Source organism: Callionymus lyra, chromosome 5, assembly GCF_982586985.1.
Source record: "Callionymus lyra chromosome 5, fCalLyr1.hap1.1, whole genome shotgun sequence".
Lineage (NCBI taxonomy): Eukaryota > Metazoa > Chordata > Actinopteri > Syngnathiformes > Callionymidae > Callionymus > Callionymus lyra.
The window spans coordinates 28,208,449-28,230,452 of NC_141822.1; the positions used below are offsets into that span (position 1 = coordinate 28,208,449).

General features: G+C 37.1%; 1 protein-coding gene across 2 annotated transcripts in view; it reads left to right on the forward strand.

The window, feature by feature from the left end:
- Window positions 1-20,982, forward strand: part of LOC148080124 (interleukin-1 receptor accessory protein-like 1) — a 222,193-nt gene extending 201,211 nt beyond the window's left edge. The window contains exons 9-12 of one of the 2 annotated variants that reach the window (XM_087791680.1): window positions 4,748-4,894; window positions 11,990-12,160; window positions 14,298-14,342; window positions 17,541-20,982. In XM_087791680.1, coding sequence (XP_087647806.1) covers window positions 4,748-4,894; window positions 11,990-12,160; window positions 14,298-14,342; window positions 17,541-18,271 — 1,094 coding nt within the window. In that variant the 3' untranslated portion in view covers window positions 18,272-20,982. The remainder of the gene's footprint in view (window positions 1-4,747; window positions 4,895-11,989; window positions 12,161-14,297; window positions 14,343-17,540) is intronic. The other variant, XM_087791681.1, reaches the window with a different exon arrangement.
- Window positions 20,983-22,004: the final 1,022 nt, after the last annotated feature.

Consider the following 22,004-nt stretch of genomic DNA (forward strand, 5'->3'; position numbering starts at 1 on the left):
TCCCAAATGACTCTTCACTCTGAACCTCTAAAGCAAGTTTCAACTTAACTTATTTGCTGTGTTTGTTTGCAATAAGTCTCGAGTAAGTACCAAAGTAGCAGCAAAGTTGAGAGCCTCATGTTTCAGTTGGCTTTGCTGATTGTCTGTCCGGGGGCTGAAGGTCGTCTCTTCCTCAGGCCGGATGAGGCGTTACAGGCTCGTTAGCTCGCCACACCATCATCGCTCATCATGCGAGCTGTCGGCTTGATGGCCACGGCGTCAGGGCGTGCGTCTTGTACCCCAGCGAGGTTAAAAATATGTTGATGGATGGTAATGTGCTCGGATCCTCAACATCTTCTTCTTTTTTTTTTTCTTGTCGGTGTGTGTGTAGTACAGACTTTTATTATTGTCCATTAAACAGCCAATGAAGGCTGACCACCTCTGATTCTGTGAGGCGGAGCGGTGACAAGGTGCTGAACCACTAATGATGAAGCGACTTCGCTCTGGAGCGTCGTTACAAAAACAAGCCTCGTGATAAGAAATAACGATAGAAAATGTACGAGTTCAATCTCAGGTCTCCTTGTAGAATTCAACAACACACATTTTAAATTAAACATGTGTTCGTGTTGACTTGTGGGACACACCACTATCCAAAAAAACGTTGACCCTTTAAAACACTCACAGGACTTCTGAAGCTTCTCTTCATCAAAGGAAGGAAACGTGAGCTCGGGATATGGTCCTGAGATGACTCCATGGTCCGTTTGAAGCAAAATAACTTCGACATCTTATCAAGTCATCTCAGGGTTTCTAACATATTGCTGAGGTAATCACATTCACCAAGAGAAAGATACGAGACAAAAGAGGGTAGTGCATGTTGTTTTTCTCTGTCATATTGGTAGGAAAATTAAGATTCAACACTAGTCCCAGCATTTTGCTGTTCTTCCTAGAATGCCAAAACAAGAGCCTTTGGCTGGAAACCCCCTGTGGACACTCATTTGTTATGTAAATGAATCGATCATTGTCGCCCCACAGGAGGGAACATGGTAAGAGGGAGTGGGCTCAGACAGCTTATAATAATAATAATAATAATAATATAATAATAATAATAAACTCTATTTATAGAGCAGTTTTCATAGATGAAAATGGTAGCGTTATATGTTTAAAAGCCGTACATAGCTGTGGAAATTGATACCATGCCTCCTGATGACATTACCCAATGGGAGCATGTACAAGTTAAAAAGTACGGGACCCAAAATTGAACATTCTGGCACACCACATTTAATGTCATGGATCCTTGAGGAGCATGTGTCCAGGCTAAAGAGACATTTTCTTTCTGTGAGATAAGAACTGAACCAGTGAAGGGCAGTGCCAGAGAGGCCGACCAGCTGTCTTAGTCCGACTAAAAGACTCGGGTGATCAACTGAGTCGAGGGCAGGCCGGAACACAGCGAGTAAAAAAATAATAAAGAAAGGTCAGTTACAAATTAAAATAAGAAAACAATGTGTAGACAAAGAAAAAAAATAATAATACAAAAGTAATAATTTGACTAAATATTAGAGAAAACAATAAAGTAAAAAAATAATGAATGCATATTATTTGGGAAAATAAGCTTCAGTTCAGGCTGGTCTTGAACCAGGGTTGTTGTGGTGAGCCAGCTGTCTTGATTGGAAAGGAGTTAGCATTGAGGTTAGAGTTAGGTTTAGGTAAATCAGGCGGAGAAAAGGCACGAGTGATAGGAGAACAATACTGCTAAATATTTGAGAAAAGAATAATGTCGAAAGATAATGAGTGAATATTTTTGGATAAAAAAAACAACGTTTCTATCTAGACCATTTCTACTATTTATTCGTCAGTGAGGATGCAGTCAACATAGTTACAATACCAGTTTGCCTTTGATGCAATGCATAAAGAATAAAGAATGTGTAGCTTGTGCTCATTTTCTACTCCTGTCCCTGGTTGGGACTTTTCACAAAATTAAAAAATACACAATAAAAGTCTATCGTACAAAACTAAAAAAAAAATACAGTACAATCAAACATATTTTTCATACACAGTGCTACTTACAAATGGGTACATATCTGATTTATTTTCACAAGGCCTTTAACCTTGAGGTAAACATTTTAATCTCAGATGGTCTTAAGTTCAGTGGGAAGTGAGTTCCACAGGTTTGCACTTTTATCCGAAAAGGCAGACTGACCAAATGAAGTCCTGCAGAGTGGGATCTGGCAGTGGTTTATGGATCCTCTGGTGTTTATGGATCCTCTGACTTTGTTCCCATTCCAATACTTTCCCTTACTTTAACCACTTTTTCTATAATTCCTTACTATAATTTCTAAAACTTAGTTTAAACACTTTCTCCTTATCATTATTTACATTCAGACTCTAAATCAGACATCCCTGGTTCAAGAACTGAACATTTGTTTCCTAAAATATGCACTCATTCATATTTTATATATACTTTACAATCAAACATTTATATAGGGATACAATTATTTTTCTTGTCTTTATATCATTACAGCTTGTTATCACATAGCAGGACAATAACATGACTCCAAACTTAATTGACACAACCTTCAAAAAAGAGCGAGGAGGCAAAAAAAAGACTCAACAGACAAAGTAAAATGAAAATATTAAATGTCGCAGTTATGTTCTGAGCCGATATTTATGGGGAAATTGTTTTTGTGTATTGGGGCACGGTGGCACACTGGTTAGCGTGGTCGCCTAACAGCAAGAAGGTTGCCGGTCTGGAGGGAGTTGATTGGGAACTTTGGAAATCTTTCGTAGGTATGAGTGTGTATGTGAATGGTTGTGTGTCTTTGTGTGTCCTGCTACAGACTGGTGTCGTGTCCAGAGTGTAACTGGGATAGGCTCCAGCCCACTGCTACACCTATAAGGGAATAAGCGGCAGAAAATGAATGAATAAATGTTTGTGTATGTATGAGAGATGAAATACATGAGATACTACACCAGGTGGATTGGCAGTGTCTGCTGGGAATACTGGTGAATATATATATTTTAAATCATGATGAATCTTTGTATTTTAGACCAAAAAAAACTGATTTGAGAAATATGACTTTGTTTCTTATCAGTTCAATCCAGTGTCAAACCATAATATAGTCTGAATCTGAAGACTCTTTACATTTTAAATAACACTATACAAGAGAAGAAAAAACTGAGTGACAGTTTATAGCAAACAGCTTACTACTGTTTACATCAGAACCTGTACCGTTGATCTACAGAGTATCAATTCCCAAATCCCAACCTCAAGAACAACCCAAAAAACAAGTGAAAAAAAAACGCATGAGATATTAAAAATACGGTGAATTATAAGATCAAATCAGGGGTGTCAAACTAAATCACACAAGGGAACAAATATCTTTTAGAAATCAAAGTCACGGCCCAAACAAAATGTTTAATCACATAATCCGAGGTATGATTTTGATGTCGTATTTGCATTCTTTAAGGTTTAATTCATCTTGATTATCTCAAGTTCTTATCTTTTCAACATCGTTATAACCCTCATCATGTTAATGTGTTCATATTACAGTTGGATATATATGAACCCATGATTACAAAAAAACATTTGGAGGTAGAAAAAGCAGATGAAGACGCTGACTGGTCAGTGGATATCAACCCTTCACCCCTAATATACTACAGTGTCATATTGAAATACATGAGAATATGTTGGTTTGTGTTTTATTGGCGAGCTTTCCCTCCCAACATGCATCAATGAGCCTTGGCCACTCATGACCCCAACACAGCTCAGGATGATGTACAGCTGCTCCCCATGTGCACGTAGCTTCCAAAAGTCCGGGACGTCCACTGCTGAGAAGAGTTGTCATGTGCAATAAACTCAAGATTTAGCTTCTGGACTGTGCCCAGATTACTTTCTTTCCCTTTTTTCCCTTGAGATTTTCAGCAATACTTCCTCTCTGGAGTGGCATCGGAGGAGTGTGTCTTGTAATTGAATCAATGCATCACACCTTACGAGATTGATTTAAGTTAAAATATAGAGAAATACTGCATGCATTCAAGCTGACATTAGGTAGTATTTACTTGCATATATAAATATATATATAATTTTTTAAACAGGAGTTTAATGTTTAATGCATAGACTTGCAAAAACATTTTAAAGGGCAACTAATGTGAAAACCCAACTCTCCTGACACCTTTCAAATTTTGAAATCTTTCTCTCTAAGATGCAGTAAGTCCCTCATCATGACGCTCCGTTTTGAAGCTATTACTTTATAAAGTTCCCCCCGTCTGAAGTCTCAGCGAACAAAAGGTTACCATAACGGAGCCCATTATGTTGTATTAATGCGCTTCGCTCCTCCTGCAGCAGCGAAGAACCCCTTCCTTTATTCTTCATGGAGGCGGGGACTTCCTGGATTGATAACGCTGTGTGACAAACCTCAACGCTTGACCAATCACAGCAGAGTGGGCGTGGTTTTGGGAAACAAGATTTTAGCTCGAGAAAAACCAAGCGTTTTCAGTGAGCGGGACTTCTAATGTACAGTGGTCACTTTTTTAATGCGGGGGAAACGTTCCACAAATAGATTATGTAGATAGACGAAATCAGCAAAGTAATCAGCTTTATTTTTACAATTATTATACTTTATTTCATTTAAAAAATAGTTTTGTACAAACAAACACATACTAATGAGCACAATTAAGGTCCAAGATCTATTTAAGAGACACTTATTTTCTTCAATTGTGCTCTTGGAGGTCCAAAGTGATGTTTTTTTCTTCTGTTTTCTCGTCTTTTCAGCCGAGTTGATGTACACGGTGGAGCTGGCTGGAGGCCTGGGCGCCATCCTGATGCTGCTGATCTGCCTGGTGACACTGTACAAGTGCTATCGGATAGAACTCATGCTCTTCTACCGGAACCATTTTGGGAGCGAAGACCTTGATGGAGGTAAGAGTAGAGAAAAAAACGAACGTTGTGTGGTTCATGGACGCGAGACAGTCGACCTCCAACAAGTAATTGTATGGCTTTTTTTGTCATTTGAAATATGGTTAGTAGCAGGTGGCAGTGACAACACATCATTTATAAATATGAAAGAGACTTCACCTGATCTGGATGATAATTTGGAAATACCAAAGTTTATTCGAGAAGTTTAATGAAAGGTTGAAAAGAAGGCATTGTGCCCTAAAATCATTTTTAAAATTGAGTTTTAAGGGCATTTTCTCTCAATGGAGGTACAGATTAACAGGGGTGAGAGCGTTGGGACACCCTGGACCAGGTACCAGTCCACTTTAGGGCACATAGACAGACGGTTTATAAGCACCTCCAGAATGGTTGATTTTATTTCTATTGAAATGTTGTTGTTTTTTAAAGCATTTATTTATTGAATAAGTGAATTAATGATGTGTACATTTAATTATTCGATTCATCTTTATTGAATCATTTCATTAAAAATGTCAATGAATAAATTGAAATGTACCTATAGTTTGATATTTTAATTCCAATGGTTCAAAATCACATTTTCTGAGTTAAATATTTTAATATTTGTGATTTAAATTCAGCATGAAAATGTTGGTGTAATAGTGCCACCGCAAAATACTAAATTTAAAAGGCTATGAATTAAAAAAGAATATAAGGAAATGTTTTTTCAAAATACTGGAAATGTTATATCAAACTAAAATTTTACTAATTCAACCTTTCAATATAGACATAATGGAATTAAATTATTATGTAAAATAATTCAATGAATAAAAAAGACAACATTTAAAAAAGAAAAAAGCTGAACATTTCATCAAAGTTTTGACAGTTTAAAAATGACATTATGTTACATATAATATTCTGGTGGTAGTGACTTTCATAAAATCCACTCTATCACTTGGAAAACATACTAAGTAAGTGGGTAAGTAAGTAGAAGGTTATTTGTAAAGTCTTTCTAGACCAGGGTCACAAAGCCCTTGAACAATCAAAAACAGTACACAGTCAAGTATATATTTTAAAAGGCCAAGACACATAAGAAAAACACATGAGTTCCAGAAAATCAGGGAATAGCTTCACAAATAAAAATGTCTTATGATGTTTCTTAAAGGAGTCAGTAGACTCCATCAAACACAGAGGGAGATTGTTCCAAAGCTTTCACATGGAAAGACAAAAACAAAAACAGAGCTGCATGAGGTTGAAATTGAGCCTCCATGTAGGTCAACACTGAGGTTAAACCTACGCGATAGTCGACTCGTTCACTCATGCCTCTCCATCCCGTGATGCCATCAAGATCAGACACTTCAATGAAAGTCATTCCGCAGCTCTGACTCGGGTCCTCTGGCTTCAGAGAGCTTTGTCATAAAAGGCAGTTACTTTTCAAAAAGAGGCAGTGAGTCAAAGTAAAAGTGTCGGGGCCTTGAACTTAATTCCAAACAGCAATTGTCTCCTTTAATTGTAACACCTGAGCAAGTGCTTTGTGAGGGACACAGATTTTCAATTTGTTGCTCCAGTACAGGGGATCAGGTTCAATAAGACACAGCACACTGCCTCCGGAGCTCTCCGGAGACCTTTGATTCTTTCCACTGCACCGCGGTCGATTACATCACTTCAACCTCACACAGATTAGCACGTGCTCACCTTGTCCTCTTTCGCTGATCGAAGTGCATCACTCATCATTCAATGCGTCTTCTACGGTACCTGGTTCCGTAACCCGGTGATTAAGAAAGTCCAGACGCTCATTTTCAAGGTCAAGACCAATGCAAAGATGGCCGACACACGAAACCTTCTTCTGGAGTTAGGGTTAGGGTTAGGGTTAGATAACAAATAAGAAAATTTCTTCTTTCTTTTCTCACCATTATATACATGCCTGCAAGTGACGTGGAGCTGCCGTTGACCAATGTGGTGTGTGTGTTTTGGTCATGTGATGTGGGACTGAAAAGAGAGTCTAGTCAGTAAAGAGTGTAAAAAGAAATTGTATTCATATGTGGGTTTTTCGTACTTATACAGGTTTAAAATTTTCCGTAAATTAGAATATAAATATAGTGTGGCTTCGTAGTATTACTCCACAAGGTATATTACTATAGAGCCTCACGGAATAATACTATCGACCTAGGGAAGAAATACTACTATGACTCGTGGTTTGGCTTTGTAGTAACACTAAAATTGGTTGGAGGTGCACTTTCAGTTCCTTGGAAAATTTAATGATGTTTGAGTGCACCTTATGGTCCTAAAATATGAAGTGGGTCTACTACAACAATGTGTTTTTGTCAGAAAACTACTGGAAGGGCTTTGTTGTAATGGGATTTAAAGGTGTTTGAATGACAGGGGTCTCTATCAGGGGTTCCAAAAATATTAGAATTGTTGTTTAACAACCTCAGCATTCTCAGCCCCTCTTGAGAACTCAGCCCGCCTCAACATCGCAAACTATTCCTTCCTTTTTCAGACGATGTCTCCCGTTGATGTTACATCTTAATAATATGATTCAGAGTAAATTTGTGGGTGAGAAAAACTAAGTAAAGTAAAAAAAAAAAGTTTTAAAAACCTCTCTTTCTGAGTGTATTGTGAGGCAGTACAATATGAGTGGATTAATTGTCACAAATTGCCGAAACCTTTCTGCAAAACATCATTAGCATTTTAGCCGTATTATAAATATTTAAAATGTTTGATTAGCCTTGAGTCGTGGCTGATTAAGTTCAGGGCGAGACTGCTCTGCATTAGCTCCCCAGAAACACATTTATTAAACCTTGTTTTGGATTACCTCGCTTCCAAATACACTCTGGAGAGAACCGCACTGAGCCTTTTCTATACTGTATGAACGCAAGAGTTGTTTTGCTGCCATGGTTGCATGTGAGGAACGACGTTAGTTCCGCTTCACTTCCTTGACAGCGTTTATTGACAAAGATGGACGATGAAGTGGATCATAAATAATCATCGTCATCTGTGTCATTTAAATTGCATCATCAGCTTATAAAGTCACTTTTCTTTACTGTTCTTTTAAATTGTATTTTTTACAAACATTGTATAGTTAAACCTCTTTATAGAGATTATTAAGAGTTAGCATCGCTGTATTTATTTTCCAGTAATTCACGACTGACTATCATTTAAAACTAAATATATGTAAGTAAGTAATTTTTATTTGTATAGCGCTTTTCCAGACCAGGGTCACAAAGCGCTTAAACAATCAAAACAATATTCAATAAAGTATATACTTTAAAGGGCAAGATAAAACTGATAATACAACATGAGTTATGTGCAATAAATGTTATATTATTTTAGTTTCTTGATCATGTTAACAACACAGGCAATATGTAAATTGATAAGATTTGAAGGTGTTTTGTCCAAAATATGAATTACTGTTTTTATATATCACATAACATTAACCCCAAGACTGTATTTAAAAATTGGATCCTTTGCCAAATGGAGTGTGTTTGGAAGTATATTAGTGCCATCGCAATACTGACTGGTTAAACTACTGATTTTTTTAATGAACTGATTAATATTAAATACATTTTTAAATAGTTAAATCCAATCATTTCTGTATTTAAATGTTGATTTTAGTTGTTTTTTTTTTATTAATAATTGAAATATTTTCTAAATAAATACCTTTCTTGTCTCGAGTAGAGTTTGAAATCCGAATTAAAAGGATACATAAAATAGTTTGTCAGTCGTAGCCTTTTAAATGTAATGTATAAACTCCGGTTGATTGGATGAAAGTGTAAGTATGAAGCTCGGTTTAATCACTTGCTTTATGTGTTGCCTCTGCCTCCGAAAACAAGAAGGGTCATGGGAGATGACTGCCTTAGATCCAGGTGACGTAGATGGATCAAAGCAAAGATCAATTTCAACTGGACGTGAGATTAATTGGATTACTTCACTAGATAAGATTAACTTCACTCACTTTTAAATCAGCATATATCACCATTTAACGACGGAGACAGTATCACTAAAAAATACTGTTACATGTACTCAAGCTGTTAATCTGTTATCCTTGAATCTTTTCAATGAATATTCATATTTTCAAGTGTTTTGGTATAAAAAGTGAGGCTCTTTCAGTCCATGTCCCCACGTCTGGAAGATGTACTGCAAAAGTATTTGTGCTGAAATTGTTTTGTTGGCAAAGAGAAGCGAAGATACGAGACAGAATAACAAACAAGCCCTCATTAGCAGTCAGCCGGGTGTGTTTTGGTACCTTCATGTCTTTATTAAGTGTAATGCAGCCCAAAGATTACGCCTCCAACTCTCTCATGGCGAGTCAAGAGTTCACATCCCGACCGCGGGATCCGGACGCACATGCATACATTAGCCCTCCCTCCCCTGCACCATGTGTCAATCAAGCTTCCGCCTCATCCGTCCTGCCGCTCAGATGAAAAGTGTTAGTTCTAGAGGCGTGATGACACGCATTTAAGATCTCCCCTCCGGCTGCCTGCCGGTGATACTCTTCAAGATTTCAGTGTGGGGTGACTCCACCTTCATGATTCCGCCACTGTTTCCCTCTTTCTTCCTCGCCGCACACTCGGCGGCGGCGGCTCCGGGATCTGCCTACGCAGCTCTCGTCTAAAGCCGGAGAAACAGAAGCAAGATTTGTGTCACAGCGAGAGAGCGAGGAGCCCGAGAGTCGCTTCTTCCAACAGTTACGTCGCAGCTCTTCCTGCGCGTCCCTGATGCTGTTAATGAACTGTGAGCTGTGAAACCATTCATTACAGAGTGTCGTGGCGGAGAATCGTGCCCTTGTCGATAATCGAGATTACCCACAAGCCCTTGTGTTACAGGCTTCAGGTCTGAGGAGTGCACGATGATCTCTGAAACTGGTTTATGTTTCCTAGTTTACTTGCTTGATTCCTCGTTTACATCCTTGTTTCCTAGTTTACATCCTTGTTTCCTAGTTTACGTACATGTTTCCTAGTTTATGTGCTTGTTTCTTAGTTAACATACTTGTTTCCTTTAACGTACAATTCCTATTTTTACATACTTGTTTCCTAGTTAACGTACTTGTTTCCTAGTTTACCAACATGTTTCCTAGTTTACGTGCTTGTTTCCTAGTTTAGGTCCTTGTTTCTTTGTTTACCAACATGTTTCCTAGTTTACCTCCTTGTTTCCTAGTTAACTTACTAGTTTCCTAGTTTAGGTCCCTATTTCCCAGTTTACGTCCTTGTCTTAGTTTACATCCTTGTTTCCTAGTTTACATGCTTGTTTCCTAGTTTATATCCTTGTTTCCTAGTTTACATGCTTGTTTCCTAGTTTACATCCTTGTTTTTTTGGTTTACATGCTTGTTTCCTATTTTCATTTTCATTTTCTTGTGTTATATCTAGTTTCCTTGTTTTCTATCTTGTTTCATTATATTCTATTTTGTTTTCTATCTTGTTTCCTTATATTCTATTTTGTTTCCTTGGTTCCTAGTTTCCGTAGTTTTATTGTTTGTTTCCTTGTTGAATATCTAGTTCAATTGCTGTATATCTGGTCTCCTTGTTGTTTATCTAGTTTCCTTATTTTCTTTTTTTTCTCTTGTTTCCTAATTTCCTTTCTTGTTTCATAATTTCCATGATGATTCCTTTTTTTTTTGCTAGTTTCTGCGCTTGTTTTGCAAGTTCAATTTGTTGTTTCCCTGTTTTATATCTTGTTTTCTTTCTTGTTCACATGTTTCTTAGTTTCCTTATTTTTTCTTAGTTTCTGTATTTGTTTCCTAGTTTCATTTATTTTGTTTACTCATTGTATTTCTTTTTTTATTATCGCTTTTCTTATTTAGTTTTTTGATTCTTTGTTTCCTTTCTTGTTTCCATGTATTTCAGTTTCAATGCTTGTTTTCCTTTTCAAGTTCCTTGTTTCCTTTGTATTTCCTTATTTCCTTCTTCAATTCCTAGTATGAAAATTGTTGGCTCTCTGTTCCATCCAGACTATAGAGCCACATGTGTAAGAATTAGGGCCTAATTTAAAGATTTTTAAAATTGAGTTGTATGTTAAGTGGTCGTTTAAAGACACAACACGCATTAATAAATCAACACTGTACACTTTCTGTATAATGTCTCTTAAATGTTGCTGCAGCGCTTCTCACACTATATTGACATTCATTCGAACTCCTGTGTTTTCATGAAATGCAAAACAATAACTGAACTGTCTTTACTTATACGGACTACTTGTAGGACTATAAAACATTTAGTTTTAAGTTTCATTGTATATTGTGCATTTTTGAAATGCCAGCGCCAAATAAACATTTTCATAATGTTGTCATTTAATTACCCTTTGAAGCCTTTGAAGCACTTGATTTCAGTGATGTACTTTACCAATGATCAGTATAATACGTTTGTCTAGTGTTACGATTTCAGTTTTAGTTTAGTTTTAGTTAGTTTCCGGATTTTTGATGGTGGGTGTTATTTAGATTTTGGTGCATCACCGATAAATATCTTTTTTAAACACTATAACTGGGTGTGTTGGTCTGTATCCAATCAACCTGAGCTAGATACTTAATAATCTCTGATATTTTGTACTTCTGCTTTGGCTCTGCGTTTTAAAGGCGTCCACAGTGCTGTTACTTTATTAAAAAATGTCAAAACAGTCAGTCAAAATGTTTGTTCCTTCCTTTCTGCTGCCTTACGTGACCATTAAATGACCCTGAACGACTTCCTTCTCGTCATTATCCCGGTTGTTTCACTAGCCAACCATCACTAGTTCTTCTTCTAATCCATCATCGATCCAAGTTTCTCTGAGGTTATCCGCGCTAAGATGCCGATGTTGCGCATTAAGCTCAGTCTGGAGACTCGTTTGTTTTTCATGCAGAGAGCAGCGTAGCTATCAAGGCGCCATAACTCCTCAGCAGAGACACGCTTGTAATGAAAAGCACTTCAGATGGGCAGGGCTGGTCAGGGATCAGTGTAATATAGGAGGCTGGTTTCAGAGCGGGTGAATGAATGGCTCTCTGTGCACAGACACTAACATCCAGAAGAGCTTAACTATGCTGAGCAAAGCAGGACGTGGAAACAAGTGCGCGCCAGCTTTTAATTGAGCCGGAATACTTGGGAGATCGTAAAGGGAGTTTGGTCTAACCCCGCTATCTGTCTGTCTGTTGCCTCCAGATAACAAAGACTACGATGCTTACCTGTCCTACACCAAAGTGGACCCGGACCAGTGGAGCCAAGAGACGCGGGAAGAGGAGCGCTTTGCTTTGGAGATCCTCCCTGATGTCCTGGAGAAGCATTATGGGTATAAACTCTTCATTCCAGACAGGGACTTGATCCCTACAGGAAGTAAGCTCTTTCTTGCGAGTGATCTCAAACTTTGTCAAGTGTCGTGTCGCTTGCTGGTATCGTCCGTGGTCGTGTGGCTTGTGTGTCGTCCTCCGCTGTGCATTTGTTGTGGTGTGACCAGAGCATTGAAGCCATTCTACATCCATCGTTCCAGTTCCTCAAGCAAAATGGAAAAACATAATCCCTAGAAAGACTTTTTAGTGTTTTTCTTGAATTTAAATTTAAATTAAACAATGATTTTCTTGTTTGTTTTTTGTTTAAGTACATTTCTGTTAAAAAAGGTTATTACAAAGTAAAATAATTGGAGCATATTATTTTATAGGATGCTATTATTAGTGATGGTCTGATGAAGCTTCATGAAGCATTGGGCTCAGGCCCCATTAGATGGCAGTATCTTCAGTATAATGTTTTACTATTTAGAAGCTATTCTATTGAAATTCACATTATTTCAAAACTAAACTTGTGCCACCTACTGAGCTTTATAAATTGTGACACTGCTTCATATAGCTTTATTGCTCCATTAATAGTCTTAGCATCTTTTTAAAGCATATACTACAATTGCATTATTTTTTAGTAATCTGTTTTAACAACCGGCCTGAAAACATAGTTGTTTGCCTTTGGGTCACCTTGACCTGGAGATAACACAAGGGTTAAACAACAAACAAACAAGCAACAAAAAAAAAACTACTGTGAAAATGATGGTTTACTTAAAATCTGTATGAAAGATAATTACCTTTCATTGTAGCATCTGTTAACCACAAATACTGTACATTTTTTTTAAATGATACAAAAGTGAAAATCAGCAAATTTCCAAGTGTTTTGTCTGGTTTGTGTGCTGATCAATATAAAGCTTATTATAAGAAATGGCAAAATGCTAAATAATGTGGGTGTGTGTGCTACCATGCATGGGTGTTTTTGTATTTGTGTTCATTTTTTCAAACCACAGTAGAAGTAAAAAATAAGTAAGTAAAAATATCTTGAGTAAGTGAGATACAAGGTAGACCAGTGGTAGGTTATTAACTGTGCTCAGGGGTCATAAAGTGAGAGGTTATCAAGTAAAAAAAAACATTAACAAAGTCATTAAACTAAGCTAAACATGCTCAAATCAGATTATCTTGATGTGTTGTATTTAAATGTTTTTTGTTAAGTAAATATGTTCCTAAAATTTCAATAATTCTCTGCAATAAATACATAACAAAACAAACAAAAGTCGTAAAACAAAAACCATGTAGTCATCTTCAGGGACAAGTAACGATACATTTAAATGAATAAATTTGTTCGTTTCAAGATGATTTTGACCACTAGAGGGCCACATAAATACCGACTAAGGGTCACACGTGGCACCCGGGGACGCACCATGCCCTGGACTGATGTAGACCAACCAAAAGTTTATGCTTCTAATTTCTACACATGAATATTCCAGCTCATTTTAAATGATTTATCGTTATAAATATCATAATTATTTAATGAATTTACGCTATTCATTTATTTATAAAAACCTATGGGACGTCAGACAGCAGATCCTACATAAGAGAAGTCCTCGGACCAGCTCCATCTAAACCTGCACCCCCCTCTGCACGCCGTCATGCAACAAAGTCCAGCCGCTCTTGCATGGATATTAACACAGCATGTGTTCTCACCCGTGGACCTCTAATGAAAAAAAAGCCTCTTATCGTGCTCGTCGTCTGGACGACTCATCCCAGCGATGAGTCCGATGGTGTCGTGATGTGATTCGCTGTCATTGGAACACGTTTTGCCTGCACACATACGCAACGACATTTCTAATGATGCTCTTCACCGCGGTGATGTCACAAGGGGAATGTTGTAATATGGGAAAAAAGGCATGAAAATGCAAAGAAAGTCTTGATAAGTTGATTATTTGTTAGCAACAGGCGTCTCCGGCTGCTCTTTAGCAGCATCGGATTCATTTTTAAAACTCTGTTAGACTGAAAACTTTTGATTAAAAAAAAGTCTAAGCAATAAATGCCTTTTCTATGCTCAAAATCCCATATTAAACTGGAATAAACAGCAGATGAAACAATAGTTTATACCAGAGTCTCATCCCCCGCCTTGACCGAAACTGTTCACCATGACGATGCTTCTCTGCAAATCTTCTGACGATGCTGTGAATGTTTAGGTTTCACCAATGATCATTTCCAGGATGACACAAGACTACTTAGAGGTACTTATCCCACCGCTTCTTTGCTGCTCATGTCAACATGAACAAACTCCCCGGTGGAGGGTTCAAAAGAGTCTCTAACTGTGTTTGTTTTTGTTTACGACTTCATCCCGAAAAAACAGGGTTAATACTGTCTTTTAATTGTTTCTTTACTTTATTATTAGTTTTGAATTACTTTCACAAAAACATTGTTTTGGTGTTTCAATACAGTAATGTAATCACTTTATTTAGGACTCAAAGCACAATAATGTATTGACATTTGTTGCACAAGATGCACTTAAAAACATCCAAGTACCTCCAGGGTGCTCGTCTGTAATGTCCCTGAAGCCTTGATATGATGGATTTGTTTGAAAAACTTTTTTTTTTATTATTATTATTATTTCAAGGTAACTCTCCGGCAAAATATGGCGGAAAATCCCGGTGTAGAAAGTAGAAACTGGGAGCTTGTGCGAGTGTTTTTCTGTCTGTGTAGCATGTTAGCCTTTTAGCTTCTGCTACAAACTAGCTTAAACTATAGATTTAAGTTTTTTCCAAACTATTTCTATTGTCGAGGCTTTAATACAAGATGGATGTAACAGACGAGCAGCATGGAGGTATTTGGATGTTTTTAAAGGAGTCTTTTTTGACGAAGAGATTTTTTGTACATAACTCTAAAAAGGAACAGATTACTCTGAAAATAATCCCGAACTCTTAGTCGACATGAGGGTGAGTAGAAGTTTGAGTTTAGGGTGAACTAACCATTAGTGTAAGAGGGAAGAAAATGTGGCGAAAAAATATATGATGTAAGTAATATAACATATGAAAAGATATTGTCACTTTATTTTAAAAGGTTGCACAGATAAAAAAAAATTAAAAAAAATGCAATTATAAAACATATAAAGAAGTTACATTCTGCCCTAAACTGTTAATAAAACTTTTTTGGATGTATTTCTACGATCAATGATCAGGTTTAGTGTGAGCCCATTACTAAGGTTAAGAGTCACTTGTGGCCCTCCGTACAAACGTTTATGGTGTGTTATGGTGTATTTGAGTGACTTAACTTGATTCATTATGTACTACTCTGATTGATACATAAGGAAGCACATTAAATACATGCATTAAAACACTGTAATATGGCTTTAACCGTCCGTCTCATCAAACATATTCAAATGAACCTCTAATGATCAGCTGAACCTCTGTCTTCGCACTTCCTGTGTCAAAACTGTGATGTCGTCTTGTCACAACATCTGTCGTCTTGTCACAAAACTTCTCCGACTGCTCCAATAATGCCACAAACTTTATTTATTTCAATGCATGACGGCTGTCAAGAGTAAGACGAGAAGAAAATAAATGCAGATAAGCCGCTGGGATTCTTGTGTATTGAGTTGTTGTGTTTTTTTTCACTTGCAATGCAGTTTATTTAGCGGGAAAAGTTACACTTAAATTAAAGACTGTGTGAATTACAAATTAAGTTATATTTAATAAATGAGAGAGTTTGTGGAAAGTATTATTAATCACAATACAATGCTCTCCCCCTACCGGTCCAATAAAGTATAAGTATAAGTATAAATTCCAGGTTCATGGCAGCAAAAAAAAGAAATACAATAAAAGAATAAATACAATAGAATAGCAAAGAAAACAGTTAAGAAAATAACTAATATAAATATATTTGAATGTTATTTTTTTAAGATATAAATAATATTGAAGTATTGTTTTGTCTAGGTATGTTTATTTAGTGCAATTTTTGTACAGCAATAACACATATTATCGGTAAAAAATGTGTTTACAGTAACACTTTAGAATGAGTAACTGAGTTACCTATTATAAGCTACTTATTCATATGTGTACAAACAGAAAATTAGTCTTGTATTAATCATTGTGAATCACTAACTTACACCTTGTTCATCGTGACTTTATCCTAACATTAATATCATGGTTATTACAAGTTCACTCTGAACTTCACCTCAATTACTAATTATTATCAGTAATTAAAAAAGAAGTTAAAGAAGAACAATGTTGACAACTAGCTTATCTATATTTACCCTTTATTGGGTTTTAGTACCATGAGAGAAGTAATTCACAATAAGCAATACTGGCTCTTTTAAAGGACAAAATAAAAAATATACTGGTATAAATAGAATCAGAATTAATCAAAAAGAATTATTTGAAATTGTGAATATGTTATCTATATTAAAGTGTCAACCTCATTCAAGTATTTGACAGTTATATTTTACTTTTTCTACTGGGAAAAATACTAATCAAGTATTAAAATCATCCTAATAAAGGTACGTATTCAAATACAAATACTTGTTTTTTTAGGAATTAGAATGTTATTTATATTCATATGTTTTTGCTTTTTTCCTCTATAATAATACATTATATCTCTTATGGTATTAACACCTAATAAGGGGTAAAAAAAAAAAAAATTGTTTTTGCCAAATCTTTAATAACTTATTTATATTCTGTTAATAATCAGTAATTTAGGTGTTTTTCAGTTTGAATTTTGTTATACTTTGATGCTGCCCAAAACGGTAGTTACACACTGTATAATTTAGCCAGTGACATTTCAAAAATTGTGTTGTTTATTGTGTTGAATAGGTTGATTATACAGGAAATAAATGATATAACTCGAGGTTTGATTTCTTGGTTCCTATTTGGCCCCCGCTTGTTTTCTCTTCATCAAAACGTGACCCTCCATGAAAAAAAACGCTCTGCTTTAACATCATGTTATTAAGTAAGTAAGTCATTTTTATTTGTATAGTGCTTTTCCAGACCAGGGTCACAAAGCGCTTAAACAATCAGAAAAATACTCAATAAAGTATATATTTTAAAAATCAAGATAAAACTGATAACACAACAGGAGTTCCAGAAAATCAAGGAAAAGCCTGAACAAATAAGAACGTCTTAAGATGTTTCTTAAAGGAGTCATTAAGGTTATAATATAGTCACTATGAACAAGGTGTGAGTTTGTATTTTATAATGGTTAATACGCGACTGTTGATACACATGTGAATACTTATCAATAGTTAATACGTGTTCTTCTTTCTAAAGTCATACCGTGTTTTCCCTTTTCTAACATTAACTCATGGCTCTTATTTTCTGCTCATCCAACCCACTCTTCAGTAAAACCTGCTTCATGTCATTTGTATTTTCGCCGCACGGACGGTGAGAGTTGTGTTGTAACGCCCTGGTGTGTGTGTGTGTGTGTGTGTGTGTGTGCAGCCTACATCGAGGATGTGGCTCGCTGTGTGGACCAGAGCAAGCGTCTGATCATCGTGATGACGCCCAGCTATGTGGTGCGGAGGGGCTGGAGCATCTTTGAGCTGGAGACGCGCCTCCGCAACATGCTGGTGACGGGCGAGATCAAGGTCATCCTCATCGAGTGCGCCGAGCTGCGAGGCATCATGAACTACCAGGAGGTGGAGGCCCTCAAACACACCATCAAGACGCTCACCGTCATCAAGTGGCGCGGGCCGTCCAGCAACAAGCTCAACTCCAAGTTCTGGAAGCAGCTCCTCTACGAGATGCCCTTCAAGCGCATGGAGCCCCTCGGCATCTCCCACGAGCAGGTCCTGGACGTCAGCGAGCAGGGCCCGTTCGGCGAGCTGCAGACGGTCTCCGCCATCTCCATGGCGGCGGCCACCTCCACCGCCATGGCGACGGCGCACCCGGACCTGCGCTCCACCTACCACAACTCGTGCCACACCCAGATGAGACAGAAACACTACTACCGTAGCTACGACTACGACCTGGCGCCGGGGGGCACGCTCCCGCCGCTGGCCACGCTCGGCAACCAACACACCTACTGCAACATCCCCATGACGCTCATCAACGGACAGCGGCCGCAGTCCAAGTCGCCGCGCCAGCAGAGCCTGGAGGAGGGCCACAGCAACAACACCGCCATGCTGCCGCTGCTGCCGCGAGAGACCAGCATCTCCAGCGTCATCTGGTGACGCCGCTCACGGACTCCTCAAATGATGTCCACGGGTCGTTTCGACCCGCCCCCCCTCTCCACTGGCCGCGGGACCGTGAACGCGCCAGATGGATCTGAAAAGTAAAAAAAAAAAAAAAAAAAAGGCACTAGAATATTTGCTGCTGTTGTCACCACCAGGAGGATCCAGAAATTGTTTTTGGACCAATGAGCGCTTTTTGTTCAAATGGATCAATAAAATAACTTTTTTTTTTTTTTTTTTTAAACGCCTGGATGAACAGCGATGATCATTCTACCCCAAAAGTAGAGGAATACAGGGTCCTGTACATACAACTTTTTATTTTTTTCTTCTTCGTAGCATTAGTGTTTTCGGGACTTTTCTCATCAATCTGGACTCTTTTTCGTCTTTGGTTTGTACAAAAGTGAAGCGATGGTTTGTACGTTGTGTCACACTCGTCTTACGTTTTCATTTGTTGGCTGGTCGCTTTCTTTGTTTTGGGATAAAAAAAACAAACAACAACAAAAAACGTGGGTTTGGGATCAAAAGCCTCTGAAATAGATTGAAAAGCGTGGCTGCTGTCGAAAGGTTGAGAGCCAGGCCTCAGCCTCAATATGCAAACTACAGCATCCCCAGCGAGAAGGACACGAGGAATACGGTGCTAGGCTTCACGTTCCCCACGTTCACATTATTAAAAAAAAGAAAAAAAAAAGAAAAAGAAACAGCCTTGCTATTTACCTTAACAAAGGATTATATAACAGAAAATTAATGATGTGTATTATTTTACGAAGAAAAAAAAAAGTCTATTTTTGTAACAGAGGGATATTTGAGATCATATACAGAGCGACGGACTGAGATGAATAAAGATGTTTCTGTTGTGTGGAGATGCATAGCTCACTATTTGTTAGCTCGTTCACTATATGTCTTATATTGCAACAGACAAAAAAACAACAACAACAACAAAAAAGAACTGTATTTTCATGACAGAACAGGGACGGTCTTGTGTTGCCATTTCTAGGATCTGATCTATTTTTTTTCCGTTGTCACTGTCGTCTCGAAGTGGATAAAGAAAGACACCCGTGATGTCATTAATCCAGCGGGGGTCGCCGTGGGACCAGACGAGGCGATCCAGGGCTACAGACTTTGACGGTCTTGTTTCACCTCAGCAATGCTTTACCCAACGAATGACTTTCACAGTTCTTTTTTCTTTTTTATATACTATATATAAAGAATAGGGCTTTAACATCGACCTTTTGAATTCCATTATGAGTCTCGGTTCACACATTTTTTTTGGTCTGCCGGATGAAATCCAGATCACCCTGACAAAGCAATAATTAGATCACTCCAAACCATGACCATGAACACATGTCACTAGAAAGGATCGCTTTTAAATAAGCCCCAGAAATAGAATCAAGGTGACGCAGTTCATAGCATTTTTTGTTATCATATATTTGTGTTTTTTTTCTGGAGGCCCATTTGATTTTGAAGTTCTACATTAACATAATCATTTGTTGGATTCTTAGACTATTTCATCTTTGATGATGATGAACTGATGACGTCTACATGACATACTTGCAGATCAGTGTTTATCACAGTAGAAAAAGATGGTTAAGGGTAAAACATTGGCGTTATAAACTGTCAAATACTTAATAATATAAGGAATGAAAGTCCCAAATCGAATTGCTGGTAAACAGGATTTCAGAAATAAATATTTTAATTTTTATATACCTGTATATATATATATTTATATATATATATATATATATATATATATATGGGCTGATGAAGCTTCATGAAGCACGTCATATTTAATTGGCTCAGTAGGTGGCGACCTTGGTTTTAAAAATGAGAGTTTTTAATAGAATAAGCGGTCAAATTAATCGATTACACAGCAGAGAGTGCCATCTAGTGGGCTCTGGAAAGAAGCTTAATCAGCTCAATTTGGATATATTATAGAAAAATCTCCAAAAATGTCTAAAATGACAAATCTTACCGACATGTTTTAGGCTTTTTTAACAGGCATCAGAAAGAAACTAGTGGATTTTAGATTTCTTTACTAATCAGGGCTGTGTCTGACAAATGTATATACATTTTTATTTGATCGTTTCGAAAGGAATTGGGGGAACAATCAAGGAGTAATCAGGCCAAATTTGATGGTTGTCTAAGTAACATGTTGAACTCTAAGATATGCAGTTTATAAATGTTGAAAAAAACATTGAAATCCCTTCATTACATTGAACCACGTAAGGCCTCATTTAAATTAAAAGTATTTCTGTTGAGGGCTGTTCACCCACATTGTGATCCTACTATTTGAACAACATGTTTTCTTTTTCATTCGCTCCTTCTGCCCTTGCTGTGTCGAGACCACAATTTAGACCAAAATTCCGATTTTGGACGACATTCAGAAGCAATGTTTAATGACGAGATGTTTCTGCATGGACATTGTTGTAAATATTGTCGGCGGGAAATAAGGTGATGAAGATGAAGACAATCGAGCCATACTCATCTTTGCCCAACTAGAAGAACTTGAGTTTAAGCAGATTTCCAGCCTTTGGCTTTTGAAAGAGTTTGTAAAAACAATAAAAACTACTTTTTTTAAAAAATCGATTTCATGAGTAACTGAACATTTTGAAGGATTCGAGAGGAAAATGGCGACAAAGGATGTTGCGATATATAGCACAGAATTATTCCAGGCACTTTCACGACTGATTTATTTTCTATTATGTATCTGCAATGTTCATTAAAGAGATGCTGTTATTAATAAAATACACATTTATCATAATGAGTCTCGGCTGTTCTTTGTTTGAACTGGTTTTGGGTGAAATTGGATTTTTAAATGTTAGAAATATAGTTACATATTTTAAGCCTCTAAAGGCACTGCATTTTTATTTTATATATTGTTTATAAATAATCCATAGCTACTATTACCATTGAGGAAAATTGACTTTGGTGGCTGATGGATTACATTGAAAGGAACCTTAATGAATTAATCGAGTGAACAAGACGATTATTTAGATGCTTGGATGGACTTAGATAGATAGATAGAACTTTATTGATCCCTCAGGAAGGGAATCAATATAGATTTCTACATATCTTATATAGATTTTAATTGTTTGTATTAATTAGTGTAGTTGTGTGAATGCTGGGAAGCATCGACACAATTTAAATCCTGTTTTCTTCTGACCTAAACTTGCAGGCTATGTTCTAGCTTTCTTTTATCTCTTCCACTCTTTCTTTTATTCACTCTTTTTCTATCCCATTCATTTCAATGGGGAAAATCTTCAACTCATGTTTCAACTCCTTCCACTTTGACCTACTACTTATAGTTTTACAACTAATTCTACTTCCACTACTACTTCCGTTACTAATTCTACTACTACTTTTAGTTTTCTACTACTTCTATTTTTACTTCTTATTCCATTACTACTTCCATTAGCACAGCAGGGTCAGAATTCACACTGCATTTTATTCTGGAAATGGACTCTTTCTAGTTTGATGTCGTACTTCTTGTTTAAAATAATCAATTTCAACCAAACACAGGAATTACATGACTTTTTATAATGATTTATGGACGTCACTTTAGCTCCTTCCCGGGGAGTCTGGTAAGTAATGCCCTGATGAAGCTTCATGAAACAGTGTCTTCTCAGAGCTCAGTAGGTGGCGCATACAGGTTAGAAATGAAGGTCAATATTATGTAACAAATAAGCAAATGGCTCTGAAAATGATGCTTCATGAAGCTTCACCAGCTCATTTAAAA